At 56.4% G+C, this 19,595-nt stretch overlaps 1 protein-coding gene across 1 annotated transcript in view; it reads right to left on the bottom strand.

Annotated features, from left to right (window-relative positions):
* Positions 1-19,595, bottom strand: part of HACL1 (2-hydroxyacyl-CoA lyase 1) — a 148,474-nt gene that overhangs the window by 68,103 nt on the left and 60,776 nt on the right. The window contains exon 9 of the mRNA XM_086942194.1: positions 13,772-13,907. Coding sequence (XP_086798320.1) covers positions 13,772-13,907 — 136 coding nt within the window. The remainder of the gene's footprint in view (positions 1-13,771; positions 13,908-19,595) is intronic.

Raw genomic sequence — 19,595 nt, 5'->3', positions numbered from 1 at the left:
AGGCCCAAGGGGCTATGCAGGACCTCCCATCTCAACATAGCACTAGTTTGCTCGCTACTGCTGTCCAATATTGAGTCAGAGCGGGTCAGAACCAGGACATATGGTGAAAGTCAGCAGGCTCTTCTGCACAGCGTGGGCATCGCGGAGTCGGGAGAAAGCCAGCGCGGTGTAGTCTGACTGGGGTGAGGTAAGCGCAGTGGAGATAGTAAATCTGGATCAAATGCAGCCTGGCTAAGATGGTGATCACCCGGGGTGAGGGGGCGAGGGGGGCATAAGGGCATCTTGCCAGTCATCCTCCTCCAAGGGGCCCAACCATTGTTACCAACGGCTCCTCAGATGGTTTAAAGTGGTTGGGGAGTTGATAATGAGAGAAAAGTAAATTTGGGACACCCCACCCTTTCCTAGGTTACCCATGATGAGTTTGGCTTTTAGTGGACTAAACTCCGGGAGTACAGCGTCAGCAGTGACATGGGTGGAGATAGCGTGCCGAAGCTGTAGGTATTTATAGAACTGAGTGGAGTGAAGTGAGTATATGCCTTGCAAGGCGTGAAAGGTACACAGGTGTCTCCCTGACCATACATCCAGAGGTTCATAATGCCAATTAGATCCCACTTCCGAAATCCCACTAGAGCAGCAACCTCCCTCAGCCAGGCACCGTGCCACAGTGGAGTCTGTGAGCTTAGCAACCCATTGGGTATATCGTAGTGCAGAGCCCCATGCAAGAAGATCCGCTCGAAATATTGCCAGGAGAGAGTGGGTAATCGGAGCGTCAGAGTATTGCCTGGATCTGGAAGAAACCCAGGATTCCCAGTTCAGTCTGGTACGCCAGGTCAGACCATCTCCCCAAGACCCAACCGTTAATCCACGGGACGCGGGTAGCCACGTAATAAAGAAAAAGGTTTCTCATCCCCAACCATCATAGGGGGCAAGCTGACAGTGGACTAGGACCATACGTGGTCTAGAGTTATTCCAGAGAAAAGCTGTGGCCATTTTGTCTAGGTAGTGGAACCACTGGCGTGGAAGGTGGAGTGGGAGATTTGGCAGGACATATAAATACAGAGTGAGCACCATCATTTTGAATAGGGCGATCTTTCCCAGAGGATTCAGGAGAAGGGAATGCAGTTATGAAGATCCTCTTTAGTTTTCTTTACAAAGGCGGTGAGTTGAGGGACCAGGTAAGTTCCGGGTGCAGCACCACCCAAACCCCCAGGTATCAAAATCTGAGGCGCCTTATGGGGATGTCAGATTGCCAGGCCACACATTTATCGAGAGACATGCAGGGTTATTAGAGTTGATTTGGATGGGTTCAAGCGTAGGGCAGACACTTCCCCGAATAACTGCAGGATGCGGAGACACCGGGGACCCAAGCCCGCCGGATCTGCAATGAAGAAAAAACGTCATCTGTGGATAAGGCAATACGATCTTCATGAGAACCTTGCCATTGCCACCCTTGTATCTGCGCATCACTTCGGATAAGCTGGGCAAGTGGTTCTACCACAAGGGTGAAGGAGAGTGAGAGACAGGGGCCAGCCCTGTCTTGCTCCCCGACAGGTAGGGAAGATGTCAGAATGCACACCGTTTATTAGGATCCGAGCCAATGGATTGGAGTCGAGCAAGGGAATAAGCCCCCAGAAGTGTGGGCCAAATCCCGCTTTAAGTAGTACACCCTCCAAGTATTGCCAGTCCACCGCATCAAAGGCTTTTTGTAAGTATCAATAGCAAAGCCATGTAAGGTGAGAGGAGGTGATGGGCCAACGCTACGTGCAGGTGCCGTAAGCAATGTCTCGTGCTTCGATGGGGCATAAAGCCACATTGATTGGGGTGTATCAGAGTGACAAGTACAGATTTAAGGCGTGTGGCTAGGATGGTGGCACAGATATTGACTTCAGTGTTGATGAGAGAGATCGGACGGTAGTTCAAACATGAGGGTGATGGGGTGTTCGTCTTCAGGAAGACCACAACAGTGGCCATGTCAATGTCTGGTGGAAAGGCACCTTTTCCCGCCACTTCTTCAAAGAGAGCGTGAAGGCATGGTGTAAAAATATCTTTAAACGCAGTATAAATACTCCACAGGCTTCTTCCCGGTCGCTATTATTGAGAAAGACTCACTGATCTCTTCCAGCGAGATGGGCTGGTCCAGCCGACGAGAGTCAGGGTCCGACAACCATGGGAAAGGGACATCCTGCATAAAATGGGGGTTAGAGTCTGGTCCCTGGGATGGAGTTGCTGAGTAGTGTTGCACGTAGTAGTCCGCAAAAGCCTGAGCAATAGCGACAGTGGCACATTGTGTGCATCCCTCCGCATCCAGAATATCTGGAACTATCTTGTTGGCTAGGGGGCGAGACGCAAGCCAATAAAGAAGTTTATAGTTTTTATCCCCCCACCCATAAACTCTATTGGTTTAGTTAATTCTAGGGAGACATGGCTTATTTCTTCCCGCAAGAGCTTGAGTTGCCACACGTCAACTTTGCGGTCTGCTGCAGTAGTGGCTTGTTCCAGGCTGAGAGCCCAAGCTTCTAGCCGGGAGAGGTGTTCCTCTCGGGCCAAGTGTTTCTTTTCGAGATACCCTTTGGCAAAGCCTCGGATTGTGGCCTTGCCAGCCACCCACAGCGTACCTAGAGAGTCAGATGTTTCGTGGTTATACTTAAAGTATTGCTTAATCTCCTCCCCAATGGCTTGCTTATAGGCCTTGTCTTGGAGAAACCAGGTATTAAGACGACAGAGGGGACGTAAGGCGCCTGTAGGGCCTCCCAGGCGAAGGAGAGAGGAGAGTCATCGGATATTCCTGGAGCGAGAATTTGGATATTTGCTACCGTATGACATTCAGGGTCAGGTATAAATATCACATCAATATGGGAGTGGGTGTGATGAGCCCCAGAGGTGTGAATATATTGGAGCGCTCAGGGATTCTATGTTCGTCACACAAGCCAAGTCTGGACACCCATTCTGGGAGGCATTTAGCGCCCAGCTGCCGATGGGGAAGGGAGTCCCTGTAGCATCACAAGTGGCGTTTAGGACTGCGTTAAAGTCTCCTCCCTTCCCCGTCAGGCCCTGCGGGAAAGAGTATAGCAAAGTCTGAGCCTGCCATGTCTCGGAGGGAGTGTTCAAGGGCTGCTGGAGGCACATTGATCGAGACGAGGATGAGGGTAACTTCCCCTACACTCCTGATGAGGATCACAAATCGTCCCTGGGGATCTCTGAGCTCCCGGGTGACTGTGAAAGAGAAGGAGCGGTGCAGGAGAATAGCCACACCTCAAGAGCCTCATGAGAATCCCGGTTGGTAAACTCAAATGTATCCTTGGCGCACGAGGAACGGGTTGTGATTTCGCCTCAGGAATGCCCACCAAGCGGAGGTTCTTTTCGACTGGAGCGTTATTCGGCATCCTCAGCGCGCCTATGAAGTTAATTAGTGTGGGACAGCAGCAGTGTGACTTGCACCTTCAAAATCACTACGTCGTCTTCCACTGTGGACGAGTGAGATTTGGACTCTGATATGCAAGCGGTAGCGTTACGGAGGTCTTGCTGTATGAGGACAATATCAACACGCACCTCACCTATTTTGGTTTCTACAGAGTCTTGCAAGGAGCGTATGGCTTGAAGGATCGTGGCAAAGTCTTCCTCTGGGAGGGGAGCCTTGGCCAGAGCGGCGTCGCCAGTGTTGGCTCCACCTGTGGTGTACTGGTCCATACGGGTCCGAAATGGAGGAGGTTTCACTGCTATGTCTTTCTCCATGACTAGGTCGTGATGGAGGGGTGGTTGATCTAATAGTACAGTTACTGTTCACCCCGCGGGGGGTATCACGGACAGGACCCCCACTGCCCCAGGCATTCAGGGAGTTGAAGAAATCCTTCTCTTCCCCTCCCAGTATCATCGCAGCACACTTCCAACAAGGTTGTGGGGTGTGGGTTAGGCGGAGAGAACCGCATGATCACTGATGCAATTATTAACTACCTGGGGTGGGGGCCGTCTGTGTCGAGTAGGGTATGTTCTTATGGCTCTGGCGATTTACCAGCTTAGGAAAGGGCGTCCTTAGTGTTGATGCCCATATAGTGGCTACCATCCGCCTTTAGTGGTCGCCTCACAACAGCAGTAGTTCAACCATGGGCCAGAGTAGGCACAGCCCACAGCTCCATGAGTGCCAAAGTAGACACAGCCCCCACCTCCGTCTGCGCCAGAGTAGGCACAGCCCACACCTCCGTCTGCACCAGAGTAGGCACAGGGCCACACCTCAGTCTGCGCCAGAGTAGGCACAGCCCATACCTCAGTCTACGCCAGAGTAGGCACAGCCCACAGCTCCATGAGTGCCAAAGTAGACACAGCCCCCACCTACGTCTGCGCCAGAGTAGGCACAGCCCACACCTCCGTCTGCACCAGAGTAGGCACAGGGCCACACCTCAGTCTGCGCCAGAGTAGGCACAGCCCATACCTCAGTCTACGCCAGAGTAGGCACAGCCCACAGCTCCATGAGTGCCAAAGTAGACACAGCCCCCACCTCCGTCTGCGCCAGAGTAGGCACAGCCCACACCTCCGTCTGCACCAGAGTAGGCACAGGGCCACACCGCCATCTGCGCCAGAAAAGGCACAGGGCCACACCTCCATCTGCGCCAGAAAAGGCACAGCCCACACCTCCATGTGCGGCAGAGTAGGCACAGCCCACACCTCCACGTGCGCCAGAGTAGGCACAGCCCACACCTCCGTCTGCGCCAGAGTAGGCACAGGGCACACCTCTGTCTGCACCAGAGTAGGCAGAGCCCACACCTCCGCCAGAGTAGGCAGAGCCAACACCTCCGCCAGAGTAGGCAGAGCCAACACCTCCGCCAGAGTAGGCAGAGCCAACACCTCTGCCTGCGCCAGAGTAGGCACAGCCCACACCTCAGTCTGCACCACAGTAGGCACAGGGCCACACCTCAGTCTGTGCCAGAGTAGGCACAGGGCCACACCTCCGCCTGCGCCAGATTAGGCACAGCCCACACCTCCATGTGCGCCAGAGTAGGCACAGCCCACACCTCCATGTGCGCCAGAGTAGGCAGACCCCACACCTCCGCCAGAGTAGGCAGAGCCCACACCTCCGCCAGAGTATGCAGAGCCCACACCTCCGCCAGAGTAGGCAGAGCCAACACCTCTGCCTCGCCAGAGTAGGCACAGCCCACACCTCCGTCTGCGCCAGAGGAGGCACAGCCCAAACCTCCGTCTGCGCAAGAGTAGGCACAGAGCCACACCTCCGCCTGCACCAGAGGAGGCACAGCCCACACTTCGGCCAGCACCCGAGTAGGCACAGGGCCACACCTCAGTCTGCGCCAGAGTAGGCACAGGGCCACACCTCAGTCTGCGCCAGAGTAGGCACAGGGCCACACCTCAGTCTGTGCCAGAGTAGGCACAGGGCCACACCTCAGTCTGCGCCAGAGTAGGCAGAGCCCACACCTCCGCCTGCACCCGAGTAGGCACAGGGCCACACCTCAGTCTGCGCCAGAGTAGGCACAGCCCATACCTCAGTCTACGCCATAGTAGGCACAGCCCACAGCTCCATGAGTGCCAAAGTAGACACAGCCCCCACCTCCGTCTGCGCCAGAGTAGGCACATGGCCACACCTCCGTCTGCACCAGAGTAGGCACATGGCCACACCTCCATGTGAGCCAGAGTAGGCACAGGGCCACACCTCCACATGCGCCAGAGTAGGCACAGGGCCACACCTCCACATGCGCCAGAGTAGGCACAGGGCCACACCTCCGTCTGCGCCAGAGTAGGCATAGGGCCACACCTCCGTCTGCGCCAGAGTAGGCATAGGGCCACACCTCAGTCTGTGCCAGAGAAGGCACAGGGCCACACCTCCACATGCGCCAGAGTAGGCACAGGGCCACACCTCCACATGCGCCAGAGAAGGCACAGGGCCACACCTCCACATGCGCCAGAGTAGGCACAGGGCCACACCTCCACGTGCGCCAGAGTAGGCACAGGGCCACACCTCCACGTGCGCCAGAGTAGGCATAGGGCCACGCCTCAACGTGCGCCAGAGTAGGCACAGGGCCACACCTCCACGTGCGCCAGAGTAGGCACAGGGCCACACCTCCACGTGCACCAGAGTAGGCACAGGGCCACACCTCCACGTGCACCAGAGAAGGCACAGGGCCACACCTCCATGTGCACCAGAGTAGGCACAGGGCCACACCTCCGTCTGCACCAGAGTAGGCACAGGGCCACACCTCCGTCTGCACCAGAGTAGGCACAGCCCACACCGCCGTCTGCGCCAGAGTAGGCACAGGGCCACACCTCTGCCAGAGTAGGCAGAGCCCACACCTCCGCCAGAGTAGGCAGAGCCCACACCTCTGCCTGCACCCGAGTAGGAACAGCCTGCACCTCCGTCTGCACCAGAGTATGCACAGAGCCACACCTCCGTCTGCGCCAGAGTAGGCACAGCCCACCCCTCCGTCTGCGCCACAGCCCACACCTCCATCTGCGCCAGAGTAGGCACATGGCCACACCTCCATCTGTGCCAGAGTAGGCACAGGGCCACACCTCCATCTGCGCCAGAGAAGGCACAGGGCCACACCTCCGTCTGCACCAGAGTAGGCACAGCCCACACCGCCGTCTGCGCCAGAGTAGGCAGAGCCCACACCTCCGCCAGAGTAGGCAGAGCCCACACCTCCACCAGAGTAGGCAGAGCCCACACCTCCGCCAGAGTAGGCAGAGCCGACACCGCCGCCAGAGTAGGCAGAGCCAACACCTCCGCCAGAGTAGGCAGAGCCAACACCTCTGCCTGCGCCAGAGTAGGCAGAGCCAACACCTCTGCCTGTGCCAGAGTAGGCACAGCCCACACCTCAGTCTACGCCAGAGTAGGCACAGCCCACAGCTCCATGAGTGCCAAAGTAGACACAGCCCCCACCTCCGTCTGCGCCAGAGTAGGCACATGGCCACACCTCCGTCTGCACCAGAGTAGGCACATGGCCACACCTCCATGTGAGCCAGAGTAGGCACAGGGCCACACCTCCACATGCGCCAGAGTAGGCACAGGGCCACACCTCCACATGCGCCAGAGTAGGCACAGGGCTACACCTCCGTCTGCGCCAGAGTAGGCATAGGGCCACACCTCAGTCTGTGCCAGAGAAGGCACAGGGCCACACCTCCACATGCGCCAGAGTAGGCACAGGGCCACACCTCCACATGCGCCAGAGAAGGCACAGGGCCACACCTCCACATGCGCCAGAGTAGGCACAGGGCCACACCTCCACGTGCGCCAGAGTAGGCACAGGGCCACACCTCCACGTGCGCCAGAGTAGGCATAGGGCCACGCCTCAACGTGCGCCAGAGTAGGCACAGGGCCACACCTCCACGTGCGCCAGAGTAGGCACAGGGCCACACCTCCACGTGCGCCAGAGTAGGCACAGGGCCACACCTCCACGTGCACCAGAGTAGGCACAGGGCCACACCTCCACGTGCACCAGAGAAGGCACAGGGCCACACCTCCATGTGCACCAGAGTAGGCACAGGGCCACACCTCCGTCTGCACCAGAGTAGGCACAGGGCCACACCTCCGTCTGCACCAGAGTAGGCACAGCCCACACCGCCGTCTGCGCCAGAGTAGGCACAGGGCCACACCTCCGCCAGAGTAGGCAGAGCCCACACCTCCGCCAGAGTAGGCAGAGCCCACACCTCTGCCTGCACCCGAGTAGGAACAGCCTGCACCTCCGTCTGCACCAGAGTATGCACAGAGCCACACCTCCGTCTGCGCCAGAGTAGGCACAGCCCACCCCTCCGTCTGCACCACAGCCCACACCTCCATCTGCGCCAGAGTAGGAACATGGCCACACCTCCATCTGTGCCAGAGTAGGCACAGGGCCACACCTCCATCTGCGCCAGAGAAGGCACAGGGCCACACCTCCGTCTGCACCAGAGTAGGCACAGCCCACACCGCCGTCTGCGCCAGAGTAGGCACAGGGCCACACCTCCGCCAGAGTAGGCAGAGCCCACACCTCCGCCAGAGTAGGCAGAGCCCACACCTCTGCCTGCACCCGAGTAGGAACAGCCTGCACCTCCGTCTGCACCAGAGTATGCACAGAGCCACACCTCCGTCTGCGCCAGAGTAGGCACAGCCCACCCCTCCGTCTGCGCCACAGCCCACACCTCCATCTGCGCCAGAGTAGGCACATGGCCACACCTCCATCTGTGCCAGAGTAGGCACAGGGCCACACCTCCATCTGCGCCAGAGAAGGCACAGGGCCACACCTCCGTCTGCACCAGAGTAGGCACAGCCCACACCGCCGTCTGCGCCAGAGTAGGCAGAGCCCACACCTCCGCCAGAGTAGGCAGAGCCCACACCTCCACCAGAGTAGGCAGAGCCCACACCTCCGCCAGAGTAGGCAGAGCCGACACCGCCGCCAGAGTAGGCAGAGCCAACACCTCCGCCAGAGTAGGCAGAGCCAACACCTCTGCCTGCGCCAGAGTAGGCAGAGCCAACACCTCTGCCTGTGCCAGAGTAGGCACAGCCCACACCTCCGTCTGCACCACAGTAGGCACAGGGCCACACCTCCGTCTGCGCCAGAGTAGGCACAGAGCCACACCTCCGTCTGCGCCAGAGTAGGCACAGAGCCACACTTCCGCCAGCACCCGAGTAGGCACAGGGCCACACCTCAGTCTGCGCCAGAGTAGGCACAGGGCCACACCTCAGTCTGTGCCAGAGTAGGCACAGGGCCACACCTCAGTCTGTGCCAGAGTAGGCACAGGGCCACACCTCCGCCTGCGCCAGAGTAGGCACAGGGCCACACCTCCATGTGCGCCAGAGTAGGCACAGCCCACACCTCCATGTGCGCCAGAGTAGGCACAGCCCACACCTCCGCCTGCGCCAGAGTAGGCACAGCCCACACCTCCGCCAGAGTAGGCAGAGCCCACACCTCCGCCAGAGTAGGCAGAGCAACACCTCTGCCTCGCCAGAGTAGGCACAGCCCACACCTCCGTCTGCGCCAGAGGAGGCACAGCCCAAACCTCCGTCTGCGCAAGAGTAGGCACAGAGCCACACCTCCGCCTGCACCAGAGGAGGCACAGCCCACACTTCGGCCAGCACCCGAGTAGGCACAGGGCCACACCTCAGTCTGCGCCAGAGTAGGCACAGGGCCACACCTCAGTCTGTGCCAGAGCAGGCACAGGGCCACACCTCAGTCTGTGCCAGAGTAGGCACAGGGCCACACCTCCACCTGCACCAGAGTAGGCACAGCCCATACCTCAGTCTACGCCAGAATAGGCACAGGGCCACACCTCAGTCTGCGCAAGAGTAGGCACAGAGCCACAGCTCCATGTGTGCCAAAGTAGGCACAGCCCACACCTCCGCCAGAGGAGGCACAGCCCACACCTCCGTCTGCACCAGAGTAGGCAGAGCCCACACCTCCATCTGCGCCAGAGTAGGCACATGGCCACACCTCCACGTGCACCAGAGTAGGCACAGGGTCACACCTCCGTCTGCACCAGAGTAGGCACAGGGCCACACCTCCGTCTGCACCAGAGTAGGCACAGCCCACACCGCCGTCTGCGCCAGAGTAGGCAGAGCCCACACCTCCGCCAGAGTAGGCAGAGCCAACACCTCTGCCTGCACCCGAGTAGGAACAGCCTGCACCTCCGTCTGCACCAGAGTATGCACAGAGCCACACCTCCGTCTGCGCCAGAGTAGGCACAGCCCACACTTCCGTCTGCACCACAGCCCACACCTCCATCTGCGCCAGAAAAGGCACAGCCCACACCTCCATGTGCGGCAGAGTAGGCACAGCCCACACCTCCACGTGCGCCAGAGTAGGCACAGCCCACACCTCCGTCTGCGCCAGAGTAGGCACAGGGCCACACCTCAGTCTGTGCCAGAGTAGGCACAGGGCCACACCTCAGTCTGCGCCAGAGTAGGCACAGGGCCACACCTCCATGTGCACCAGAGTAGGCACATGGCCACACCTCCACGTGCACCAGAGTAGGCACAGGGCCACACCTCCGTCTGCACCAGAGTAGGCACAGGGCCACACCTCCGTCTGCACCAGAGTAGGCACAGGGCCACACCGCCGTCTGCGCCAGAGTAGGCAGAGCCCACACCTCCGCCAGAGTAGGCAGAGCCAACACCTCTGCCTGCACCCGAGTAGGAACAGCCTGCACCTCCGTCTGCACCAGAGTATGCACAGAGCCACACCTCCGTCTGCGCCAGAGTAGGCACAGCCCACACTTCCGTCTGCACCACAGCCCACACCTCCATCTGCGCCAGAAAAGGCACAGCCCACACCTCCATGTGCGGCAGAGTAGGCACAGCCCACACCTCCACGTGCGCCAGAGTAGGCACAGCCCACACCTCCACGTGCGCCAGAGTAGGCACAGCCCACACCTCCGTCTGCGCCAGAGTAGGCACAGGGCACACCTCTGTCTGCACCAGAGTAGGCAGAGCCCACACCTCCCCCAGAGTAGGCAGAGCCAACACCTCCGCCAGAGTAGGCAGAGCCAACACCTCCGCCAGAGTAGGCAGAGCCAACACCTCTGCCTGCGCCAGAGTAGGCACAGCCCACACCTCAGTCTGCACCACAGTAGGCACAGGGCCACACCTCAGTCTGTGCCAGAGTAGGCACAGGGCCACACCTCCGCCTGCGCCAGATCAGGCACAGCCCACACCTCCATGTGCGCCAGAGTAGGCACAGCCCACACCTCCATGTGCGCCAGAGTAGGCAGACCCCACACCTCCGCCAGAGTAGGCAGAGCCCACACCTCCGCCAGAGTATGCAGAGCCCACACCTCCGCCAGAGTAGGCAGAGCCAACACCTCTGCCTCGCCAGAGTAGGCACAGCCCACACCTCCGTCTGCGCCAGAGGAGGCACAGCCCAAACCTCCGTCTGCGCAAGAGTAGGCACAGAGCCACACCTCCGCCTGCACCAGAGGAGGCACAGCCCACACTTCGGCCAGCACCAGAGTAGGCACAGGGCCACACCTCAGTCTGCGCCAGAGTAGGCACAGGGCCACACCTCAGTCTGTGCCAGAGTAGGCACAGGGCCACACCTCAGTCTGTGCCAGAGTAGGCACAGGGCCACACCTCCACCTGCACCAGAGTAGGCACAGCCCATACCTCAGTCTACGCCAGAGTAGGCACAGGGCCACACCTCAGTCTGTGCCAGAGTAGGCACAGGGCCACACCTCAGTCTGTGCCACAGTAGGCACAGGGCCACACCTCAGTCTGTGCCAGAGTAGGCACAGGGCCACACCTCAGTCTGTGCCAGAGTAGGCACAGGGCCACACCTCAGTCTGTGCCAGAGTAGGCACAGGGCCACACCTCAGTCTGTGCCAGAGTAGGCACAGGGCCACACCTCAGTCTGCGCCAGAGTAGGCACAGCCCACACCTCCATGTGCACCAGAGTAGGCACATGGCCAAGCTCCATGTGCACCAGAGTAGGCACAGGGCCACACCTCAGTCTGTGCCAGAGTAGGCACAGGGCCACACCTCCACATGCGCCAGAGTAGGCACAGGGCCACACCTCAGTCTGCGCCAGAGTAGGCACAGGGCCACACCTCAGATTGTGCCAGAGTAGGCACAGGGCCACACCTCAGTCTGCGCCAGAGTAGGCACAGGGCCACACCTCAGATTGTGCCAGAGTAGGCACAGGGCCACACCTCAGTCTGCGCCAGAGTAGGCACAGCCCACACCTCCATGTGCACCAGAGTAGGCACATGGCCAAGCTCCATGTGCACCAGAGTAGGCACAGGGCCACACCTCAGTCTGTGCCAGAGTAGGCACAGGGCCACACCTCAGTCTGTGCCAGAGTAGGCACAGGGCCACACCTCAGTCTGTGCCAGAGTAGGCACAGGGCCACACCTCAGTCTGCGCCAGAGTAGGCACAGGGCCACACCTCCATGTGCACCAGAGTAGGCACATGGCCAAGCTCCATGTGCACCAGAGTAGGCACAGGGCCACACCTCAGTCTGTGCCAGAGTAGGCACAGGGCCACACCTCAGTCTGTGCCAGAGTAGGCACAGGGCCACACCTCAGTCTGTGCCAGAGTAGGCACAGGGCCACACCTCAGTCTGCGCCAGAGTAGGCACAGGGCCACACCTCCATGTGCACCAGAGTAGGCACATGGCCAAGCTCCATGTGCACCAGAGTAGGCACAGGGCCACACCTCAGTCTGTGCCAGAGTAGGCACAGGGCCACACCTCAGTCTGCGCCAGAGTAGGCACAGGGCCACACCTCAGATTGTGCCAGAGTAGGCACAGGGCCACACCTCAGTCTGCGCCAGAGTAGGCACAGCCCACACCTCCATGTGCACCAGAGTAGGCACATGGCCAAGCTCCATGTGCACCAGAGTAGGCACAGGGCCACACCTCAGTCTGTGCCAGAGTAGGCACAGGGCCACACCTCAGTCTGTGCCAGAGTAGGAACAGGGCCACACCTCAGTCTGTGCCAGAGTAGGCACAGGGCCACACCTCAGTCTGCGCCAGAGTAGGCACAGGGCCACACCTCCATGTGCACCAGAGTAGGCACATGGCCAAGCTCCATGTGCACCAGAGTAGGCACAGGGCCACACCTCAGTCGGTGCCAGAGTAGGCACAGGGCCACACCTCAGTCTGCGCCAGAGTAGGCACAGGGCCACACCTCAGTCTGTGCCACCGTAGGCACATGGCCACACCTCAGTCTGCGCCAGAGTAGGCACAGGGCCACACCTCAGATTGTGCCAGAGTAGGCACAGGGCCACACCTCAGTCTGCGCCAGAGTAGGCACAGGGCCAAGCTCCATGTGCACCAGAGTAGGCACAGGGCCACACCTCCGTCTGCGCCAGAGTAGGCACAGCCCACACCTCCGCCAGCACCAGAGTAGGCACAGGGCCACACCGCAGTCTGCGCCAGAGTAGGCACAGGGCCACACCGCAGTCTGAGGGGGAGAAGCTCTGCTAGGCTGGCTCTCACCTGGACCTCGCAGCAGACACGTAAAGAATTTGGGGATAAAACTAGATCAAGCGCTTACGATGAAAGATCAGATCGCTGCAACTACGAGCACTTGCTACTACAGTCTGCGCCTATTGCGCAAAATCTTGCCCTTCCTCCCCAGGACAGTTCGTAGAACACTGGTCCAGGCCATGGTGATAAGTAGACTGGATTATGGAAATGCTCTCCTAGCAGAAGCTAGTGAATCACTGCTCTCCAAACTCCAGGTGGTCCAGAACACGTGGGCCAGGCTTATTCTGAACCACCCTTCTGGAACTCCCTCAGCTCCCCTCTTGAAGGAATTGCACTGGCTCCCAGTGAAGAAACGTTCCCATTTTAAGATCTGTTGCCTCACGTATAATGCCTTAAAAGGCAAAGGTCCGTTGTATCTTCAAAAAAAGTTAAAGGCCTATGCCCCGAGTCGCACTCTCAGGTCCAGCGACAAAGCCTTACTGTGTGTACGTCGTAACCGCCAAACATGCATGGGGGCAAAGCCTGCTCATATCTCGCTCCAAGGTACTGGAACAAACTTCCACTGACCCTGCGATCCACCCTCACATACTGTAAATGTAGGAAATCACTAAAAGCATACCTATTCTGAATCCATATGGTACGCACCACCTGTTAGGATCTGATACAGCGCCGAGATGCCCCCGCGTTTGAGTCGAGCGCTATAGCAAATGATGATAACATAACACGAAGAGGGGGAGAAGCTCTGCCAGGGCTGGCTCTCACCTGGACCAGGCGGCAAACACACAGAGGGGGAGAAGCTCTGCCGGGCTGGCTCTCACCTGGACCTGACGGCAGACAAGCAGAGGGGGAGAAGCTCTGCCGGGCTGGCTCTCACCTGGACCTGGCGGCAGACACACAGAGGGGGTGGTTATCGGGAACAACGCCTTTGCCCATTGGGGTGGGCAGGAACGGGAGCCCAGTCTGCTCTACCAGCCTCCGGATACTTTGTTCGGCTCTGGAATAGGCAGCACCTGGAATGACAGAGCAAGAACTTGGGTCATAGATGGTCATGCCATGTAATGAAATAACAGCTGTATACATGTGCAACAAACATGAACATCAAACATAATAACTTGGTTCATGATAGCTCCTAGGCACCGAACCAGTGTCACTTCTTTGTCTCTCTGCTGCCTCAGACTGAAAGGTTTTGTCGGTGCCATGGGCAGGGCTGAACTAGATCGGATTATAACTTCATCCATCAATGCAATGGCATCAACAAGCTGAAAAACTATTGAATGGAATGTACTGAGAATAATTACCAGGGGTTTAGACTGACACAAACATGGCAATCCATTACTATTAAACGGTCAATACTATTATCTTTATTATTAACTTTCTGAATACAGTTTCTAGCTGAATGTGGACTTCTGCCAAACCAGAGATTTTCATTCCTTCATTACTTTATTTGCTTTAAGTAGTGCCAAGCTACTATCTTCAAGGAGCTACTTCGCTGCACCTTTGACATACAAGTATGCTTATATAGCACATGCTATGATTTGCCTCCAGGCACAGATAACATGTATGAAGTATTAACCAACTCGATGGTACTCATTTTATCAACCTCAAAAGTATGAAAGGCCGAGTGGGCCCTCTTGGATTAGAACTTGTGCGATTCATGTTACAGGCGGCACTCTGCAATGAATGCATTTGTTTGCGGCTCGATCTAAAAAGTACTACGTTTAGAGACTATTAAGTGGATTGTGTGGACAGGAAAGAATAGTGGCCATTCCAGCTTAAACCATTTAGGGGCAGTGTAGGGCAGGGGCCAGTCTGATGTCTTCAGGGGGCTCAGCCTGCTGTCAGCACTAACGGATCCGAATGTAAACAGCTTTGTTTGAATGCAGAAGTTTCCAATACTGCCTCAAAAGCCGGTGGTCGGGCTGCATTTTCAGGTTAAGGGACAAGGAGTACAAAGTGGGGGACTGCTCCCATGTTTGAACTTTGATTGGCAGCTACTGACGCCCCTATTTGGGGTGCTCTGGGAAACTATATCAGTAGCAACATGGCCTTCCTGCCACAAGGCCTTCGAGCACGTTATTTTGAATGTTATCGCGCCCTACATTGGGAGCCACTTGTGAGCACAGGCAATAAATATCAAGTCGTCACCATACCAGCAGACACCAACCCACTTCGAGGAAGATTGGATATCAATTTAAATATACAACATCACAGAACGCCAGCACTGAAAGATTCTCACCGTTAAACTAGACATTAAAAACAAGCATTTGCAATGCAAATCGCATTTGCGTGAGTTTAAGCTATTGGCATTGTAAATGACAACGCCTTTTATTTATCTGTTTTCATAATTAACACACAAATAAAAGGCATTGCCATTTACAATGCCAATATCTCATACTCTTGAAAATGAGAGACCTATTTAATTTCAAAGAAGCGGCCGCCATTGTCTTGGGCTGCTTAGAAAGTGAAAGTGCGCATGGCGCGCTGAATGGTGCAGGAAAGCAAGTTGTGCCTGCAGTAGGAGAAACGCATGAAAGAAAATAGTGCTTACAGTCTAAATAAGAAAAACAAAAACAACAGGTGATGGACGGAATGAGGATCAATGTCACACATTCAACCCAGTCAAAAGATCTGGGTCCTAATCGATCGTTTTTTTGCACTCCACACCACCCTGGGTTAGACAATGGCGATATGCAAATCAGCTCTGACCCTGTGCCCCATGGGAACAGTCCAGTCCGAACTACAAAAGCCATGTCCTTCCCAGAACGGAATCAAGCATCCGAGGACCGGACCGGTTTCGAGGTAACACCTCTCATCAGCCCGGCTAGCTTGACTCCAGTGGTGTGGAGTGCCTGGGACCCACGTCTGGGCATCCCCAGTACACTTATAGCGGAATTGCAAAAACAACAGGTGATGGACCGAATGAGGATCAATGTCACACATTCAACCCAGTCAAAAGATCTGGGTCCTAATCCATCGTTTTTTTGCACTCCACACCACCCTGGGTTAGACAATGGCGATATGCAAATCAGCTCTGACCCTGTGCCCCATGGGAACAGTCCAGTCCGAACTACAAAAGCCATGTCCTTCCCAGAACGGAATCAAGCATCCGAGGACCGGACCGGTTTCGAGGTAACACCTCTCATCAGCCCGGCTAGCTTGACTCCAGTGGTGTGGAGTGCCTGGGACCCACGTCTGGGCATCCCCAGTACACTTATAGCGGAATTGCAAAAACAACAGGTGATGGACCGAATGAGGATCAATGTCACACATTCAACCCAGTCAAAAGATCTGGGTCCTAATCCATCGTTTTTTTGCACTCCACACCACCCTGGGTTAGACAATGGCGATATGCAAATCAGCTCTGACCCTGTGCCCCATGGGAACAGTCCAGTCCGAACTACAAAAGCCATGTCCTTCCCAGAACGGAATCAAGCATCCGAGGACCGGACCGGTTTCGAGGTAACACCTCTCATCAGCCCGGCTAGCTTGACTCCAGTGGTGTGGAGTGCCTGGGACCCACGTCTGGGCATCCCCAGTACACTTATAGCGGAATTGCAAAAACAACAGGTGATGGACCGAATGAGGATCAATGTCACACATTCAACCCAGTCAAAAGATCTGGGTCCTAATCCATCGTTTTTTTGCACTCCACACCACCCTGGGTTAGACAATGGCGATATGCAAATCAGCTCTGACCCTGTGCCCCATGGGAACAGTCCAGTCCGAACTACAAAAGCCATGTCCTTCCCAGAACGGAATCAAGCATCCGAGGACCGGACCGGTTTCGAGGTAACACCTCTCATCAGCCCGGCTAGCTTGACTCCAGTGGTGTGGAGTGCCTGGGACCCACGTCTGGGCATCCCCAGTACACTTATAGCGGAATTGCAAAAACAACAGGTGATGGACCGAATGAGGATCAATGTCACACATTCAGCCCAGTCAAAAGATCTGGGTCCTAATCCATCGTTTTTTTGCACTCCACACCACCCTGGGTTAGACAATGGCGATATGCAAATCAGCTCTGACCCTGTGCCCCATGGGAACAGTCCAGTCCGAACTACAAAAGCCATGTCCTTCCCAGAACGGAATCAAGCATCCGAGGACCGGACCGGTTTCGAGGTAACACCTCTCATCAGCCCGGCTAGCTTGACTCCAGTGGTGTGGAGTGCCTGGGACCCACGTCTGGGCATCCCCAGTACACTTATAGCGGAATTGCAAAAACAACAGGTGATGGACCGAATGAGGATCAATGTCACACATTCAACCCAGTCAAAAGATCTGGGTCCTAATCCATCGTTTTTTTGCACTCCACACCACCCTGGGTTAGACAATAGCGATATGCAAATCAGCTCTGACCCTGTGCCCCATGGGAACAGTCCAGTCCGAACTACAAAAGCCATGTCCTTCCCAGAACGGAATCAAGCATCCGAGGACCGGACCGGTTTCGAGGTAACACCTCTCATCAGCCCGGCTAGCTTGACTCCAGTGGTGTGGAGTGCCTGGGACCCACGTCTGGGCATCCCCAGTACACTTATAGCGGAATTGCAAAAACAACAGGTGATGGACCGAATGAGGATCAATGTCACACATTCAACCCAGTCAAAAGATCTGGGTCCTAATCCATCGTTTTTTTGCACTCCACACCACCCTGGGTTAGACAATGGCGATATGCAAATCAGCTCTGACCCTGTGCCCCATGGGAACAGTCCAGTCCGAACTACAAAAGCCATGTCCTTCCCAGAACGGAATCAAGCATCCGAGGACCGGACCGGTTTCGAGGTAACACCTCTCATCAGCCCGGCTAGCTTGACTCCAGTGGTGTGGAGTGCCTGGGACCCACGTCTGGGCATCCCCAGTACACTTATAGCGGAATTGCAAAAACAACAGGTGATGGACCGAATGAGGATCAATGTCACACATTCAACCCAGTCAAAAGATCTGGGTCCTAATCCATCGTTTTTTTGCACTCCACACCACCCTGGGTTAGACAATGGCGATATGCAAATCAGCTCTGACCCTGTGCCCCATGGGAACAGTCCAGTCCGAACTACAAAAGCCATGTCCTTCCCAGAACGGAATCAAGCATCCGAGGACCGGACCGGTTTCGAGGTAACACCTCTCATCAGCCCGGCTAGCTTGACTCCAGTGGTGTGGAGTGCCTGGGACCCACGTCTGGGCATCCCCAGTACACTTATAGCGGAATTGCAAAAACAACAGGTGATGGACCGAATGAGGATCAATGTCACACATTCAACCCAGTCAAAAGATCTGGGTCCTAATCCATCGTTTTTTTGCACTCCACACCACCCTGGGTTAGACAATGGCGATATGCAAATCAGCTCTGACCCTGTGCCCCATGGGAACAGTCCAGTCCGAACTACAAAAGCCATGTCCTTCCCAGAACGGAATCAAGCATCCGAGGACCGGACCGGTTTCGAGGTAACACCTCTCATCAGCCCGGCTAGCTTGACTCCAGTGGTGTGGAGTGCCTGGGACCCACGTCTGGGCATCCCCAGTACACTTATAGCGGAATTGCAAAAACAACAGATGATGGACCGAATGAGGATCAATGTCACACATTCAACCCAGTCAAAAGATCTGGGTCCTAATCCATCGTTTTTTTGCACTCCACACCACCCTGGGTTAGACAATGGCGATATGCAAATCAGCTCTGACCCTGTGCCCCATGGGAACAGTCCAGTCCGAACTACAAAAGCCATGTCCTTCCCAGAACGGAATCAAGCATCCGAGGACCGGACCGGTTTCGAGGTAACACCTCTCATCAGCCCGGCTAGCTTGACTCCAGTGGTGTGGAGTGCCTGGGACCCACGTCTGGGCATCCCCAGTACACTTATAGCGGAATTGCAAAAACAACAGGTGATGGACCGAATGAGGATCAATGTCACACATTCAACCCAGTCAAAAGATCTGGGTCCTAATCCATCGTTTTTTTGCACTCCACACCACCCTGGGTTAGACAATGGCGATATGCAAATCAGCTCTGACCCTGTGCCCCATGGGAACAGTCCAGTCCGAACTACAAAAGCCATGTCCTTCCCAGAACGGAATCAAGCATCCGAGGACCGGACCGGTTTCGAGGTAACACCTCTCATCAGCCCGGCTAGCTTGACTCCAGTGGTGTGGAGTGCCTGGGACCCACGTCTGGGCATCCCCAGTACACTTATAGCGGAATTGCAAAAACAACAGGTGATGGACCGAATGAGGATCAATGTCACACATTCAACCCAGTCAAAAGATCTGGGTCCTAATCCATCGTTTTTTTGCACTCCACACCACCCTGGGTTAGACAATGGCGATATGCAAATCAGCTCTGACCCTGTGCCCCATGGGAACAGTCCAGTCCAAACTACAAAAGCCATATCGCCATTGTCTAACCCAGAGTGGTGTGGAGTGCAAAAAAACGATGGATTTGGGCCCAGATCTTTTGACTGGGGGAGTGTGTGACATTGATCCACATTCAGTCCATCACTTGTTGTTTTTGCAATTGCCGCCCTAAGTGCGCTGGGGATGCCCAGACGTGGGTCCCAGGCACTCCACACCACTTGGAGTCAAGCTAGCCGGGCTGATGAGAGGTGTTACCTCGAAACCGGTCCGGTCCTCGGATGCTTGATTCCGTTCTGGGAAGGACATGGCTTTTGTAGTTCGGACTGGACTGTTCCCATGGGGCAACAGGGTCA

Source organism: Lissotriton vulgaris, chromosome 10, assembly GCF_964263255.1.
Source record: "Lissotriton vulgaris chromosome 10, aLisVul1.2, whole genome shotgun sequence".
NCBI lineage: Eukaryota > Metazoa > Chordata > Amphibia > Caudata > Salamandridae > Lissotriton > Lissotriton vulgaris.
Note: the sequence above shows the minus strand (reverse complement) of the source record. Positions and strands in the feature narration are given on the sequence as shown.